This window comes from Schistocerca serialis, chromosome 4 (genome assembly GCF_023864345.2).
Source record: "Schistocerca serialis cubense isolate TAMUIC-IGC-003099 chromosome 4, iqSchSeri2.2, whole genome shotgun sequence".
In the NCBI taxonomy this organism is placed as follows: Eukaryota; Metazoa; Arthropoda; class Insecta; order Orthoptera; family Acrididae; genus Schistocerca; species Schistocerca serialis.
The window spans coordinates 812344886-812362927 of NC_064641.1; the positions used below are offsets into that span (position 1 = coordinate 812344886).

The following is an 18042-nucleotide window of genomic DNA, read 5'->3' on the forward strand; positions in this document are numbered from 1 at the left end:
AACATCTCCCATAAATTTTAAGATACCATTACGGTGATTTTTTGTTGTTACTTCTATCTCTTGAAGTTCTGCGCACAGTGAGTATGTTACACCTTAGTGTTAAAACTTTAATCTAATGACACCAGCTGCGTATGTTGATGCACTTACCAACAGACAAGGCGGACTCATGCATGGGTCCTGAAGCTGCTGATACGAGGGACTCTGCCAGGATGAACAGCATCTGGATGTCCGGCGTGAGGACCAGCAGCAGTCTGCTGATCATGTGAGCAGCCAGGCAGAGGAATTGCAGCAGTCGTCGTCCGTACCTACAGTCGTAAACGAAAATGAGCAACGATGGCCAGTGTCGGGGGAGTCAATTTCGTACTTATTAAGACGCTCATACTGTGACTACTTATCCCTTCAAGAGATTCAGTGAAGCTAACATACTATTCTGCTGTTCTGTCACGATGTATCACACTGGGAGCAGCTCCATTGACGATTAAGGATTCCATCTATGGAGGAAGAGTCATACTTTAGAGTTATAGATGCCTAATAATCTCCGCAACTTGCCTTAGTTAGCAAGTATCTGCGGGACACTAATGTTTCCCGTCACCATTCTCCTTGAAGAGGGTACCTAAGTCGCTGATGGCCAGTGGGTCCGCGATAAGTAAGTTTCTGCTGAACGTGCTCTGATATTTGGTCAGCTATTGCGAATAGAGAATTAATACACTCCTGGAAATGGAAAAAAGAACACATTGACACCGGTGTGTCAGACCCACCATACTTGCTCCGGACACTGCGGGAGGGCTGTACAAACAATGATCACACGCACGGCACAGCGGACACACCAGGAACCGCGGTGTTGGCCGTCGAATGGCGCTAGCTGCGCAGCATTTGTGCACCGCCGCCGTCAGTGTCAGCCAGTTTGCCGTGGCATACGGAGCTCCATCGCAGTCTTTAACACTGGTAGCATGCCGCGACAGCGTGGACGTGAACCGTACGTGCAGTTGACGGACTTTGAGCGAGGGCGTATAGTGGGCACGCGGGAGGCCGGGTGGACGTACCGCCGAATTGCTCAACACGTGGGGCGTGAGGTCTCCACAGTACATCGATGTTGTCGCCAGTGCTCGGCGGAAGGTGCACGTGCCCGTCGACCTGGGACCGTACCGCAGCGACGCACGGATGCACGCCAAGACCGTACGATCCTACCCAGTGCCGTAGGGGACCGCACCGCCACTTCCCAGCAAATTAGGGACAGTGTTGCTCCTGGGATATCGGCGAGGACCATTCGCAACCGTCTTCATGAAGCTGGGCTACGGTCCCGCACACCGTTAGGCCGTCTTCCGCTCACGCCCCAACATCGTGCAGCCCGCCTCCAGTGGTGTCGCGACAGGCGTGAATGGAGGGACGAATGGAGACGTGTCGTCTTCAGCGATGAGAGCCGCTTCTGCCTTGGTGCCAATGATGGTCGTATGCGTGTTTGGCGCCGTGCAGGTGAGCGCCACAATCAGGACTGCATACGACCGAGGCACACAGGGCCACCACCCGGCATCATGGTGTGGGGAGCGATCTCCTACACTGGCCGTACACCACTGGTGATCGTCGAGGGGACACTGAATAGTGCACGGTACATCCAAACCGTCATCAAACCCATCGTTCTACCATTCTTAGACCGGCAAGGGAACTTGCTGTTCCAACAGGACAATGCACGTCCGCGTGTATCCCGTGCCACCCAACGTGCTCTAGAAGGTGTAAGTCAACTACTCTGGCCAGCAAGATCTCCGGATCTGTCCCCCATTGAGCATGTTTGGGACTGGATGAAGCGTCGTCTCACGCGGTCTGCACGTCCAGCACGAACGCTGGTCCAACTGAGGCGCCAGGTGGAAATGGCATGGCAAGCCGTTCCACAGGACTACATCCAGCATCTCTACGATCGTCTCCATGGGAGAATAGCAGCCTGCATTGCTGCGAAAGGTGGATATACACTGTACTAGTGCCGACATTGTGCATGCTCTGTTGCCTGTGTCTATGTGCCTGTGGTTCTGTCAGTGAGATCATGTGATGTATCTGACCCCAGGAATGTGTCAATAAAGTTTCCCCTTCCTGGGACAATGAATTCACGGTGTTCTTTTTTCAATTTCGAGGAGTGTATGTAAAAACTGTGTAGCTGAATCAAGATTAAAGTGAGTAGTAACTGTGAGGTTACATAATTTGACTCATTAAATTCAGAAATTAACCCTTGAGCGTTATTGTTGCGCAATATTCTGTATCCTCCTCATCTTTAAGCGAGCAAGCATTTGTACAGTTACTTTCCTTACAACATTTATGTTAATCAAATAGGAGAGAAAGATGTTACTTGAGGTAGATGAGACCCAATAAATGTCTAAGTATTTGTTTTAAATGATTAATGGAAAATCTCATATAAGATGTGAAACAAATACTAACAAAGAGATAGAGGGGCTGGCCAGTACTGACCTCAGCTCAGTACAGCCGATAGATACACATAAAACAGAACTGAAAATTTACATTCCTAGCTTTCGGAACTTTGTTCCTTCATCAGGGAGGAGAGAGGGGAAAAAGGGAAGAAGGGAAAGTGGATTCAGTTACTCACAACCCAGGTTATGAAGCAACAGGGAAAGGTAAACAGGGAGGGTAGCAAGGATGGAGGCATGGTTGTCAGAGGGAAGCCAACGATATTCTACTGTAAGTACTGTGCCAGCTTCAAACCAAAGAGGATGCATACAGAAGTAAAGTATAAAGATAAACACAACTATGTAGGATGAAAAGATGCGTGAATGGCTAAAGAGGAAAGGGAAATAGGAGAAGACTGAAGAGTGAATGGGAGTGAGGTTGTTTAACGTAGGTTCAGTCCAGGGGGATGGCGGGATGAAAGGATGTGTTGGAGTGCAAGTTCCCATCTCCGCAGTTCAGAGGGACTGGTGTTGGGTGGGAGAAGCCAAATGGCACATACGGTGTAGCAGGTTCCTAGGTCCCTAGAATTATGCTGGAGGGCATGCTCCGCTACTGGGTTTTGGGCATCTCCTAGGCGGACAGTTCGTCAGTGTCCGTTCATGCGCTCAGCCAGTTTGGTTGTTGTCATGCCGATGTAAAAGGCTGTGCAGTGCAGGCATGTCAGTTGATAAATGACATGTGTAGTTTCACACGTAGCCCTGCCTTGAATTGTGTATGTTTTACCAGTAGCGGGGCTGGAGTAGGTGGTTGTGGGCGGATGCATGGGGCAGGTTTTGCAGCGGGGTCGGTTACAGGGGTAGGAACCGCTGGGTAGAGAAGGTATTCTGGGAATATTGTAGGGTTTAACAAGGATGTTACGGAGGTTAGGGGGGCGACGAAAGGCAACTCTGGGTGGTGTGGGGAGAATTTTGGCAAGGGATGATCTCATTTCAGGGGTTGACTTGAGAAAGTCATATCCCTGGCGGAGTAATTTGTTGATGTTTTCGAGGCCAGGATAATATTGGGTGACAAGGGGGATGCTTCTGTGTGGTCTGGGGGTAGGAACATTGTTGTTGGATGGGGAGGAATGTATTGCTCGGGAAATCTGTTTGTGGACAAGGTCTGCAGGATAGTTGCGGGAGAGGAAAGCACTGGTCAGGTTATTGGTGTAGTTGTTGAGGGATTCGTCACTGGAGCAGATACGTTTGCCACGAATACCTAGGCTGTAGGGAAGGGAGCGTTTGATGTGGAAAGGATGGCAGCTATCAAAGTGAAGGTACTGTTGTTTGTTTGTGGGTTTGATATGGACAGAGGTGTGGATGTGAGCTTCAACAAGATGAAGGTCAACATCCAGGAAGGTGGCTTGGGTTTTGGAGAAGGACCAGGTGAAATTCAGATTCGAAAAGAAGTTGAGGTTATTAAGGAAATTAAGGAGTGTTTCTTCACGATGAGTCCAGACCACGAAGATGTCATCTATGAACCTATACCAGGCCAGGGGAAGCAGCTGTTGGGTCTTCAGGAAAGCCTCCTCCATGCGGCCCATGAAGGGGTTGGCATAGGAGGGAGCCATCCTGGTTCCCATGGCCGTTCCCCTGATTTGTTTGTAGGTCTGGCCTTCAAAAGTGAAGTAATTATGGGTGAGGATGAAGTTGGTAAGTGTGATAAGGAACGAGGTTTTTGGAAGATCTTCGGGTGGGCGTTGGGAGAGGTAGTGCTCAAGGGCAGAGAGACCATGGGTATGTGGGATGTTTGTGTAAAGGGATGTAGCATCTACGGTGACAAGAAAGGTTTCAGGTGGGAGAGGAGTGGGAATGAATTTGAGGCGTTCTAGGAAGTGGTTTGTGTCCTTGATGCAGGATGGGAGTCTGCGGGTGATAGGTTGTAGGTGCTAGTCTACCAGAGCTGAGATACGTTCGGTTGGGGATTTGAAGCCTGCTACAATGGGACGGCCAGGATGGTTCTCTTTGTGGATTTTGGGTAATAGGTAGAAGGTAGGGGTACGTGGATCATAGCCAACAAACCTAGCCTAGCCACCCTACTCAATCTCCCCATCCCAGCACATAGCCCACACAGACCCAATCTCAACTATAACCACAGTCAAATGCCACATATCACCAGTCCCAATTCAGTCCTAAACCTCTCATCCAGATCCCTCTCTCCTTCAGAGACATCTGTTCTATCAAAAGGCTTAACCTTTAGCCCCACACCTAAATTCAACCACACTGCCCTGGTTAAAGATCTCCTCTCATTCACCTGGAACTTCAACTGGAAATATCACTTCACTACCCAAACACAGCCCCCAAGTACTAGACCCAGTGTTGAACCCTGTCTAGAACAGTTCCGACTGCCTTCTCAAAGGGATCCTCCTCCCCTCCCCCAAAACCATCCCTTGCAGACATATCAGGAATTCCTCACATCCAGTGTTGCCTCCCAGTCCTTCTTGAAGAACATCCCGACAACCCCCAACATCACCCCAGCTGAATCCCATGCCATTAAAGAGCTGAAAATAGACCACTCTATTGTCATCCTCCCGGCGGATAAAGGCTCCACAACTGTAGTACCTGACCGTGTGGAGTATGTGGCAGAAGGACTGCGTCAACTGACACCTCAACCTACAAAGCTGTTACCCAGGATCCCATTCCCTCCATCCAGACTGAGCTGCAAAAAATCCTAAAAATCCAAGGTCCCTCACAAGGCCTCACAACGGCTTCCATAGACTTACTCACTCCACCTGAGCCACGTACCCCTACCTTCTACCTATTACCCAAAATCCACAAAGAGAACCATCCTGGCCGTCCCATTGTAGCAGGCTTCAAATCCCCAACCGAACGTATCTCAGCTCTGGTAGACTAGCACCTACAACCTATCACCCGCAGACTCCCATCCTACATCAAGGACACAAACCACTTCCTAGAACGCCTCAAATTCATTCCCACTCCTCTCCCACCTGAAACCTTTCTTGTCACCGTAGATGCTACATCCCTTTACACAAACATCCCACATACCCATGGTCTCTCTGCCCTTGAGCACTACCTCTCCCAACGCCCACCCGAAGATCTTCCAAAAACCTCGTTCCTTATCACACTTACCAACTTCATCCTGACCCATAATTACTTCACTTTTGTAGGCCAGACCTACAAACAAATCAGGGGAACGGCCATGGGAACCAGGATGGCTCCCTCCTATGCCAACCTCTTCATGGGCTGCATGGAGGAGGCTTTTCTGAAGACCCAACAGCTGCTTCCCCTGGCCTGGTATAGGTTTATAGATGACATCTTTCTGGTCTGGACTCATGGTGAAGAAACACTCCTTAATTTCCTCCATAACTTCAACTCCATTTCGAATCTGAATTTCACCTGGTCCTTCTCCAAAACCCAAGCCACCTTCCTGGATGTTGACCTTCATCTTGTTGAAGCTCACATCCACACCTCTGTCCATATCAAACCCACAAACAAACAACAGTACCTTCACTTTGATAGCTGCCATCCTTTCCACATCAAACGCTCCCTTCCCTACAGCCTAGGTATTCGTGGCAAACGTATCTGCTCCAGTGACGAATCCCTCAACAACTACACCAATAACCTGACCAGTGCTTTCCTCTCCCGCAACTATCCTGCAGACCTTGTCCACAAACAGATTTCCCGAGCAATACATTCCTCCCCGTCCAACAACAATGTTCCTACCCCCTGACCACACAGAAGCATCCCCCTTGTCACCCAATATTATCCTGGCCTCGAAAACATCAACAAATTACTCCGCCAGGGATATGACTTTCTCAAGTCAACCCCTGAAATGAGATCATCCCTTGCCAAAATTCTCCCCACACCACCCAGAGTTGCCTTTCGTCGCCCCCCTAACCTCCGTAACATCCTTGTTAAACCCTACAATATTCCCAGACTACCTTCTCTACCCAGCGGTTCCTACCCCTGTAACCGACCCCGCTGCAAAACCTGCCCCATGCATCCGCCCACAACCACCTACTCCAGCCCCGCTACTGGTAAAACATACACAATTCAAGGCAGGGCTACGTGTGAAACTACACATGTCATTTATCAACTGACATGCCTGCACTGCACAGCCTTTTACATCGGCATGACAACAACCAAACTGGCTGAGCGCATGAACGGACACTGACGAACTGTCCGCCTAGGAGATGCCCAAAACCCAGTAGCGGAGCATGCCCTCCAGCATAATTCTAGGGACCTAGGAACCTGCTACACCGTATGTGCCATTTGGCTTCTCCCACCCAACACCAGTCCCTCTGAACTGCGGAGATGGGAACTTGCACTCCAACACATCCTTTCATCCCGCCATCCCCCTGGACTGAACCTACGTTAAACAACCTCACTCCCATTCACTCTTCAGTCTTCTCCTATTTCCCTTTCCTCTTTAGCCATTCACACATCTTTTCATCCTACATAGTTGTGTTTATCTTTATACTTTACTTCTGTATGCATCCTCTTTGGTTTGAAGCTGGCACAGTACTTACAGTAGAATATCTTTGGCTTCCCTCTGACAACCATGCCTCCATCCTTGCTACCCTCCCTGTTTACCTTTCCCTGTTGCTTCATAACCTGGGTTGTGAGTAACTGAATCCACTTTCCCTTCTTCCCTTTTTTCCCCTCCCTCCTCCCTGATGAAGGAACAAAGTTCCGAAAGCTAGGAATGTAAATTTTCAGTTCTATTTTATGTGTATCTATCGGCTGTACTGAGCTAAGTACTGGCCAGCGCCTCTATCTCTTTGTTAGTATAAGTATTTGTTTTATGTTACGTTATTTGTTTGAGGTACTTCGCGGGTGGTGTGCGTCGGATGCAGTTCCTCAGTAGACGTCCCTACTTTGCAGCAGGTGCTACATGGATCTAACAACGCTATACAGAGAGCCTGAGATGACCTGATAGTTCTATCTCATAAGACTCGTCAGTGGAAATGAAATACAGCTACTTCGTTGAAAGAAGAAGAATGAACTATCTAAAAGCGTATGGTCTGGTTCCAGCTTCGCACTAGATCATATACGTGCACTCAGTTATGTAATAACAGTTAATCGGTACTCACAACTGCTACACGTCATCTCTAGATAATATTAACAGGAGATAATTAATTAACTGCGATTAATTGAATTTTGAGTGGCATAATTGTTTCCACTGTTGATTTTATAACCGCGTTGCGAGGCAAATCTGCCCAGACTTTAATAATTCTATACTACGTTGTTATGAGAAGTTGTGCTACAATAGAGGCTACAGTAGACTGGTCAAGGCTGAGCAAGTGTAGAATATAAAAATAGGTGAAGACTTGTGATCATTTCCGTATTAAACATAGAACGGCAAAGTGCAGTAACAGTTTCCTCTCTAAGTTAGTTGGCTATTTAATAGCGGCACTGATGAGTCGTAATTCGGTTGTGTGCGAGTCACATTGTTCAGAAATAGAGGAAAGCTTATGTAAAACACAAAGGCGTGTGTTTCAATGCGTCACTACTTGAATATTAAACAGTTTTCAAATTATATTGTTACATTCAAGGAATATGTTTTGTGATTCCGTGATGAAGGGACAAACTTTCATGAATGATGGAGAAGGAAACTGACCAGCCAGAACATTATGACCAATTACCTAATCGCCGGTATGCCCACCTCTGACATGGATAACAGCGACGACGCGTCATGGCACGGAAGCACTGTGGTGGTAAGTTCCTATGGGACCAAACTGCTGAGCTGATCTGTACCCTAGGCTTACAAACTACTTAATCTAACTTAAACTAACTCTACGCTAAGAACAACACATACACCCATGCCCGAGGCAGAACTCGAACCTCCGACGGGGGTAGCCGCGCGAACCGTGACAAGGAGCCCAGCCACACGGCTACACCACGTGGCAAACAATGAGGCCACCACATACGTATGCACAAGTAACCTAATTCCTGTAAATTCCGGGTAGCTATGATGATGCCACGTTCGTCCATATCCACGATGTGTTCGATCTAGTCCAGATCTAGCGAGTTGGAACTCGCTGCTGTGTTCCTCGAACAACACGATCTCGCTCTTGGCCTTGTGACATGGCGTTTTATCTTGCTGAAAATTGCCTCTGCCATGTGGCAACATGACATGGTGTACATGGTCTGTAACCGAAGTACGATACTCCTTGGCCGTCGTGGTCCCTTGCACGAGCTCCACTGGCCCCATGGATTTCCACATGAAGATCCCTTGAGCATAATGGAGCCGCCACCAGTTTGTCTTCGTCCCTTAGTACAGGTGTCAAGGAGCTGTTCTCCTGCAAGTCAACTGATTCGTGCTCTCCCATCGGCATGATGAAATATCGGCGTTCATCAGACCATGCAACGCTCTACCACTGCACCAACGTCCAGTACCGATGGTTACGTACCCATTTCAGTCTCATCTGCCGATGTCCTAGTGGTAACATTGGCACATGCATGGATCCTTAGCTATGGGAACCCATAGTTCGGAGTGTTTGATACAGTGTGTGTTCAGACATACTTGTACTGTCGCCAGCATTATAATCTGATGTTAATTCCGCAACAGTCAGCTGACTGTCTTGTTTTATAAGACTGCCCAGCATACGACTTCCGACATCTGTAACGGCGGGTGGTCTCCCAACACCACGACGTCTGGACACAATTTCACCTTGGTTTCGGGCATGGATGTGTGTGATGCCTTAGGTTAGTTAGGTTAATTTATTCTCTTTCGTTTTCGTTCCCCATCCCTCCTGCTTTAATTATTAATTATTTATTATTTACATATTTTACACCCACATTGGATCACATTTATGTCTTAATACTAGTTGTTGGTTAGGCTTTCCTTTTCTGCTCCCAAAGATTTTTCATCCTTTCCCACCTGGCAGCCCTTTCTTAATCAGTTATGGTGTACTTTTTGCGCGTAGATGTCCTTAGTTTAAATATTGTGTCACTGCGTTTCAGGATCATCTTCTCTTCTCTGCCTTCAATTTGTTGCATTGTCAATCGTACCTCAACTACATAATCTTGAACCTCTTTGAACAAGTTGTTCTTGGTCTTTCTTTTCCAAAAGTAGGTGAACAGTGGTTTCAGTAGCCTGGTGTCTGGTGGTCTGTGAATGTGGTAGGAAAAAGCAAACGTCCCTATTCGCATTTTGCCAATCATTGTCTCAGTTTCTCGCTATATAGCTACGTTAGGTAATAGTCGACACTGACCCTCTACTTGGTATTTTTTGTTTACAATTGTTCTAAGGATTCTTCTGTCTGGCTTCTGTAGTTTGTCAGTGATTGATTTGGTGTTCATACTGATCAGTATTTCAATAGCATAGGTTGCTACAGGTTTAACAGCATTGTAGTAGTGTCTTGAGTTTTGCATTTATCCAGAGACACTTCTTCTTGTATGTTGGCCAGGTGATGCGTTGTGCTTGTTTCAGTTTAGTTGTTCTGCGTCCTACTGTCATTATCTCGTTTGAATTCCAACTTCTAACCTCCCCAAGAATTTGAATTTATTTACAATTTTAATTTGTTTGTTATCATTCGGTGTTTCCACCTTGAAGGATGACATCATTTCGGTCTTTTCAAATGAGATCCGTAGTCCGAGTTTTGCTGCCATTTTCTCGAGTTCTTCAGTTTCGTGTTTAGCCTCTTCCACGCTATTTGCGAGCAGCTTTAGATCATCAGTAAACTCCAGGCAATTAATCTTGATATATCTGCAATCTTGATGTTTGGCTGGCATTTTTTTTTCACTTTCGCATGATTCTCTCCAGTGCACAGTTAAATGGTAGTGGGGAGAGACCATCCTGCTGTCAAAGTCCCGTCCGGATTTCAAATGATTCATATAGCTAGTCTTTTGATTTAGTATTCTTAAGGGTGAGTCTAATAAGATTAATGAGTTTCTAGTGCAATTAAAATCACGCGAGGATTTTAAGTAGTGATTCACGATTGGTATTGTCATACGCTTTCTTGAAGTCAGCAAAAGTGTTGACCAAATCCTGATTTCCCACTCTTTGATGCTTCATGATTCACTAAATGTTGATAATTTGATCTGGAAAGCTTCTTCCAGGACGAAATCCACTTTGATATTCACTAAGTTCTTGGTCGAGTTGTTCCTGAATTCTTGAAAAGATAGTTCGAGACAAGATCTTATATGTGACATCAAGCAGCGAAATCCCCCGATAGTTGTTTGGATACGATCTATCACCCTTTCTGAGTATTGGGTGGATTATAGCTGTATTCCACTCTTCTGATTCTTTTTCCGGAATTCCAGATGTCTACCATGTGCTTATGGAGGTTCTGAAGTGTTTGTTTATTTGCGTTCTTCCTCAGCTCTGCGACCAGTTGATTCTCCCCTGCTGCTTTGTAGCTCTTGAGCCACCTAGTTGCTTCGATCGCTTCACTGACATCTGGTGGTGTAATTTTCTCTTCATGTGTTTTGTTTTTGTGTTTAGCCATACTTTGAAGTTATTAATGTGCGCTAGTTTCCCATTTTCATCTTTCGCCGTGAGTGTGGGTGGATTACTCTTTGACTGATATTTTCCGAATGTCCTATGTCACTTTTTTTATGTTGTTTGAATGATTACACCTATGATTTTTAGGATTTCTTTTTGATTGTCTCTCTGACTCTTCTGTTTTCCTTGGCAGATTGTCTTCTGGCAATGGCTAGCTTTTCTCGAGATTTTTCAGTTTTCCTTTGCTAGTCATTCATCCATGCTTTGTGCCTTTTCTGTATTTCTTTACCACATTCTTCATTCCACCAGGTGTGTTTCTTTCTTTTTCTGACAGGAGAAATCTCTTCGGCAATGTTTTTCCGTTTATCAATAATCATTCCCAGTTCGTCAATTGGAAGTGTTTTGGATCTCTCTGTATACAACGTAGACGCATTTAGTGTGAGGGCGCAACAGTGGAATACGTGGTTCCAGCGGCGCCTCCGATAGAGTATTTAAGCGCCTGCCTCTCGCTCAGCCAGTGGGTCTTATAGTTGCTTGAGTCTTGACATAGCGCCTCGACAACAGACTGCGTGTTTACCGTTCTTTGTTTTCATTACTAGTGGACGTCTTGGCTTCGTTTGGTTGTCTCTGTCACTCCGTTGCTTCTTGTGTGTTGTCGTCGTAAGGTCTATCTCCATCGTCCGTCGTTGTTTCGTGTCTGTCCTTTCCGTTCGTTTGTTTGTTCGAGCGCCCTCTCTGTTTGGTCCCCCGCGCTTTCTCGGCCACCCCACGACCGTTCTGGTCGCGGTTACATCAGGTTACAACATCTTTGGTGACGAGGTAAACGGTGGTAGTTGCTAGCATTGAGGCAAAGTTGGTCTTTCTTCTGGAGCAACAGCAGCAGCTCATGCTGCAGCAGCAGCCCCAGTTTGACATCTTACAACAGTCGCTGCAGTTGCTAAAGGACAAAGTCGGTGCCCGGGACGCGTTACCAAAACAGCTTCCAAGCTCTCGGGTGTCCAATGCTTTCCCACGTCCGCCGCCGTTTCCACCCTTTAATGACGCTAAAGAGGTCTGGGAAACCTACTTACATAGGCTGAAACAATATTTCACGGCTTTCAACTCACGGTTCTTGCAGCGGTCGTTGTTTTTGTCTTGGGCCTTACCAGACACGTTCTTTCTCACCGTTGTCCGATCCTGTGGCTCTATCTTTCCAGGAGATATGCCTTTAGCTGACAAACTATTCTTCCCAACTCTACCATGCAGTCGCCTCTCGGCTGGAGTTTCACCAGTGCCATAAACAGCATGGTCAATCGTATAGTTCCTAGGTCACGGATTTCCAGGGTCTCACCCGTCGATGCGATTTTACATGCACCAATCAGCAGTGTAAAGCTTCGTCTTTGACCATTCTTGTTTCTGAGTCTATGAACTGGCCATTTACCAACAATAGAGCAATCTTTTCTTTCTTTCCCACTTTTACCATTGAAATCTCCAAGCAGGATATTAATATGGCTGTCGCTAATGTCTGATATCATTTGGTCCAGTTTTTCCCAAAGTATTTCCGTTCATTCCTTATCTTTCACGCTTTTGTCATTTGTTGCGGGCATTGCCATTAATCAGTCTATATATTTTGTTAAGTATTTTGATTGATAAGGTTGTCATTCTTGGAGAGTTCGACTAGAAGTCTTCCACTGAGTCTAATATAATATTATGAACCAGAAATCTGATTAGAAATTGCGGGATACATTTAATTACTCCTTTCCTTGGAGTTACTTTATAGAGACGGTATGCCCCGTATTCAAATTGGTCCTGAACTACATTTCGAAGTCGCTGAAGCGCTGTTAGTAAAATTTTGTGTTGAATCATTACGTCTGTTAAGCGTTTCAGTTCACCAGTTTTCACTATTGAATTTGTGTTTAATGTTGCAAAGAAAGAGATTTTTACGGGTTTTCTGAGTTTAAATTTCTGTATGCCTTTTGTCTGTTGGGCTGCCAGGTGCTCCGACTCACCACAATCTTTTAAGTGACACCCCACCGTATCCGAGTAGTGTCTTTTCTCGGATCCCCGATGCTGTGTCTCCAAGACGGTGGATTCTTTCGTTGGAAGACTCTCCATTTGGGCTGATTGTCTGATCAACGATCAGTGCTCTGACCGTGGTCAGGATTTACGATTCAAGAATGATGTAATCTGGAAAAGTGATAAATGAAATATGGGGGGTTTATGAATCATATTGTGGAGTCTGTTTGGTCTGTGAGAGCTATCTGAATTCGTTCAAGTCCGTCAGCCAGGCTGGTTAGGACCCCCCTTATTCGCCACCTGGACCCCGCCACATCGGAATATCACCTCTTCACCAGCAACGACAGCGTAGTAGGTCCATGGTGCTGCTTTAATTTACAGAATAAATGGATAGCCATCCGCCAGAGATGCGAAGGAGACAAGCAGACATCGAAAATCGACTGACAACGATCGGGATGACAATCGATGGAGAATGGCACCAGCAGCGCTCCAGCTCAACCTCCGCCAAGAAAACGGCGGAATAGAATAGGACGTGGCCCGCTCCCTGAGCTTAAACTGACTCAGGTGGACACGAGATTTGCGACCCGATACGAGCGCCGTGACCTCAAATTATTCAAGTGCGTCAGCAAGGCTGGTTAGGACCCCCCTATTCGCCAACTGGGCCCCGCCAGAGAGTTGATACTCCGACGTGGCTATTTAACTGCGGCGAGCGAGCTCTGCTGGGGTTTTTGCGTCCGGGTATCAGCTGTGTGAGCAACAGTGACGTGTGGCGCTGGGGAGTGACCGAGCCCGTACGACGGAGGAGCGTGGGCAGCTCTTGCGGTGTATTTCGCCGTTCGAATTCAGATCTGCTGTCGATGGTCACTGGGATTTACTGGAGGTTTGAAAAACAGATTTCCTTCCCGTCTGTTACATGTTACTCAGAAGTGAAGTAACTGGAGTCGTCGGATTGTTTCTTGGTGGATTCTGTTCATGTTAATTGAGTACCAGAGTGCATTGAAAACTATCATTGTTGTTTCAGTTATTTGTCACTGTACTTGGTCTGGGCGCCTATTACGTTGATGGTATTTAAGGGAGTGCTAGCTACGCACAACAGATAGTCATGAAGCCGTTCCTAGTGAGTAGCTAGAAGTCATACCAAATAGTACGTAAGTCAGTTCCTGACGTTCAAGAACGAGCTGAAATAATTTTCCTATTTCCGGCTCCTATGTTATTACTTTATTTCGTTGTTCTAGAGAACTGGCTAATCAAATTTTAAAAGCCGTTACTGGGCAAGTGCTCATCTAGGTTAATCAGACTTGGATTCATTGGTGCCGTGTATAATTAAAGGTTTATTTATAACCAGGTGGGGAGATATGTTTGTAAATCTGATGCGCCAGAATGTTGTCTTCCGCTGATGTGTTTATGTTTCAGATAATTGGCAGTGGTCGACGCGAGCAAACTCCGATGCGGGCGTCGCGGTGGAAGAGGGAAATTTAAGGACCTTTATCGGTGTCTCTGGCTACGTTGTTAGTGTCCTCCAATTCCATCTTTCCGGTGGAGCGTTGTGGTTTTCTGGAAGCTTAATTGTACCCCAAAGTTGAATATAGCTCCATATATCCTTCTCGGCCGTGAATCTCCTCTATCTGGTAGCACCTTTCAGTGTGTAAAAGTTTTAATGGCTCCATGTCAAGACTACTTAATACTCTATTATTATATTCTGGCCATGAAAAGGTATGTGAACCTCGTACCTTTGAGTGATACTAAAGAGAAGCTTAGTCGAGTGCATTAATCTGATAATACTTTAATTTTTTATAATTGATTAAACTCAGCCCATGGAAACAGTTTTAGAAATTGATGTGGAAGCCCGTTCCTATGTAAGTCATGAAGTATTCAGTTATATCAGTTACATTTTATTAGTGGGGTTTTATTAACATTATTTTAATTAGTGAAAATAGCTTGAGTAAATTTTGAAAGATCTGGGTCTGTCACATCTAAATGAATTAATGTTTCAATCTGAGTACTGCTGCTGGTTCTGCAGGCCAGGTGCCTTTTATTATAAGTGTGCTACTCTTGGTTTCATTAATAGCATGTTTTTGTAATAAAGGAGTGTTTGGCAACTACAAACTGGTTATGTGTTTAATTTGGAGTGTCGAAACGAATGACTCAACAGTGTCTACTAAACTTTATCCTGATAAGCGCATGACGGTCGGGCACCTTATGTTGAGTCTGAAGCCAAACAGATGCTGAAATATTTCCTAATGGACATTTACCGAACGGCAAGGCTTTCTAATGGATGACATGGACATCTTAAGGGGGGCAGGCTCTTTTGAGAAAATTTCGTTTCATTGTGGAAGACTGAACAGCGTTACAACACCTGTTTCGGGAGATAGTGTGCTTCATCACGATGAGGACAATAATGGCAGCAGTATCAGAGAAGTAGCAGAAAATGAGAACGACAGTCGTGTGACTAGCATGGAAAGTGTTAAAGATAACATCTCCTTTATTAATACTATCTTAAGAAAATACAAAGTCTTACTGATATAGATTATCAATCCAGAAAAGATTTTTCCACTTGTTTACTGGGGATATGTGCTCAAGACCAGTTAACTAATAAGTACGCTTCATCCAAAAATTTACACAACAGAAGACTGAAAGGAAAACATCACCTTACAACTTAGCTAGAAAACTGAAAAGACAGAAACGGAGCGAACATCAAACAACAGGAAAAGTGTCTCAAAATAATAAAACAGAAATTATTGACCACACATACGTCTCAGTATTTCTGCCTCTTTTTACGTTCTCTGTCTATTCCCTAGAATTTTCCCCAATGTTAGTTAATACCGTGCAGACTCGTAACTTGTCATCTGGATATGGTTTATCTACATTTTAATTTATTTATGTTAATTATAAGTGCAGACTCGTTCTTTCACTGAGGAGCTATGCTCCTCTGTTTGGGCCTACGGAACTAAACATAATAAAAGTAAGTAAAATGACTTAGTAAGAAGTTTTTTCCGGTTATTAGAGTAGCGTTTTGATCTGAGACTGACAAATGTATTGCAGTAAACTATATTTTACTTTCATCTAATTATTATTTTATATACAACTTACATTAAAACAAATTCTTTCGTCATTCATTCCTCAGGCAAACATAAATACAGGCACACATAAAACAGCGAATATCATTGATAACCCACACCCACCAAGTGATTACGTTATAAAGGCAAAATAAATAAGACGACTATAATCTCGTAGACTGATTGCTTACATAACGCCTATGTATCCGAATAGCAGGCTCAGAGCCACTCCAATGTTTTGTGCGTAGAACAAGACGTCGTTGGCGTACTTCTGGTTCTCGCAGACCCTGTTCATCTGAGAAGGGACAGTCAGAGAGAACCACGTGTCTTCGTAATCCCAGCCATGCTGACACTTGACGGGTTCTGAACTGTTCCAGTTGACACCATCACTCTGGTTGTACATCAGGCACTTGCTGAATGAATTGCCTGTCCTGTGTGAGGTCAGATATTTTTTAATCAAGTAGCGTAGGAGGCTCTAAACAACACAGCAATCAAAGCAAAATAGCTAACATGAAATTTTAGTGAATGGCAATTCAAGTATAAAATTTCTAAACAAATATTTCCTGCGAATCAAGCAATTTACTAGTATGAACTATGAGCTAACTGACAGAATCCATACACACACACACACACACACACACACACACACACACATATATATATATATATATATATATATATATATATATATATATATGAACCTTTTAATTCGTACGAACTGTTTACTTGGCATCATTCTATTGGAGTTGGTATGCCGTTGTCTTCCTCGGACAGTAGAGATGACTTAAACCAACCTAACTATAGTGGACCGACACTTAAACGTGGGTAATGAACCACGATGGTACTCGTCATTTTTTCGTTAATGTATTGTCATAGTTGAAAGACGTGACTGAGGACCAGCTGTAATGAAATTTGAACCCTGTTGTGATTTTGTGATAGATGCTGTTCTTTGTAAGATTATCTGAGTATCCGCCGATCAAGAATCATATACAACATATCAATATAGTGCCATATGAACTGGCTTAATGTTTATTAATTTTCTCTAAAGTCCGACGTTGCTTCAAACAGTGATGTACAGAATAGATGACTTTTATCATTTTCCTTTCACGGAGAGTAAAGTTTCTCAACGACTAATAGTGCAGTGTAGCACTGTGCACTTCTTGCTTTGGACACGAAGGCGAGAGGGAGCCGGCTACAGATTTGTGAATTCGATTGCGTGTTTACTGCGGAATGTTATTTAGGTTTATGTGAAATGTCATCCAAACTGTAAGTAACATGTCTTCCTCGAGGAGAGAAACTTCAAAATTTGGTTCTGAAATTGATGTTATATGATGTAAAGCTCCTTAATAATGAAGTGTCGTGTCCTCAAATTAAATACGCTGGGAACTACGGGTGTACTAAATGTACTCATTACCAAGGATTTGAGCGAATAGTCGGCAACACTGTTGATTGTTCAAAATTTAATCATACTGATGGTTCTGTTAGCACAGAATTACTAACTACTCATTTCTTGTCTTGCGACCAGCGGAAGTCTGTAATTTGTTATAGCCATTCTGTCAGTAATGTGTTGTTCGAAGTGGTAGCTTAAACGAGATAGTTTAAGATGTCAGAGAAGGATGGTCTGAAAGTGTCTGCTATGAATTGTTCAATGGCAACCGAAAAGCTAAAGTACATTACCCCTTAATGTGACCGTATGCGGTTATATTGCATATTTTTTGCGTGGAAACCAATATCCCACAAGCAATACTGATGATTATCTGAGGGAAAAGAGTGGCTATAGACTTCTTGTACAATTTCCTATCGAAAATACTTAACCAGGACCAACTGTTGGTAAGGTTGACTGACTGCACATTAGATACATTAGAGACTAGTCGTAGGAGGCATGTGAATGAAGATGTTACAGAAGCTGTTACTGAAGAGCCAGGGAGGGGAACAGAGGATCAAAATTCTGACAATTAACCAATCGATGAGCATACTATCACTGATAACACACAAAATGAGGCACATCAGAATGCACGTATGAAAGTGGAAGGGCGTGAAGGAACTGCAGCAAGCGTTCATGAAAGAGAAGAAAATTTAAGAAACATTAGAACTTAGTATTCTGAAATTGCAGAAAACGCATGTGACGGTGACCGATGTAATCACCAGACTG

At 44.7% G+C, this 18042-nt stretch overlaps 1 protein-coding gene across 1 annotated transcript in view; it reads right to left on the reverse strand.

Moving 5' to 3' along the window:
- The window catches only part of LOC126474790 (solute carrier family 22 member 13-like), a 100374-nt gene extending 84081 nt beyond the window's left edge, over positions 1 to 16293 (reverse strand). Inside the window, exon 1 of the mRNA XM_050102265.1 lies at positions 16082 to 16293. Within this exon, the coding sequence (XP_049958222.1) occupies positions 16082 to 16293 (212 nt within the window). The remainder of the gene's footprint in view (positions 1 to 16081) is intronic.
- Between the last annotated feature and the right edge of the window lie 1749 nt (positions 16294 to 18042).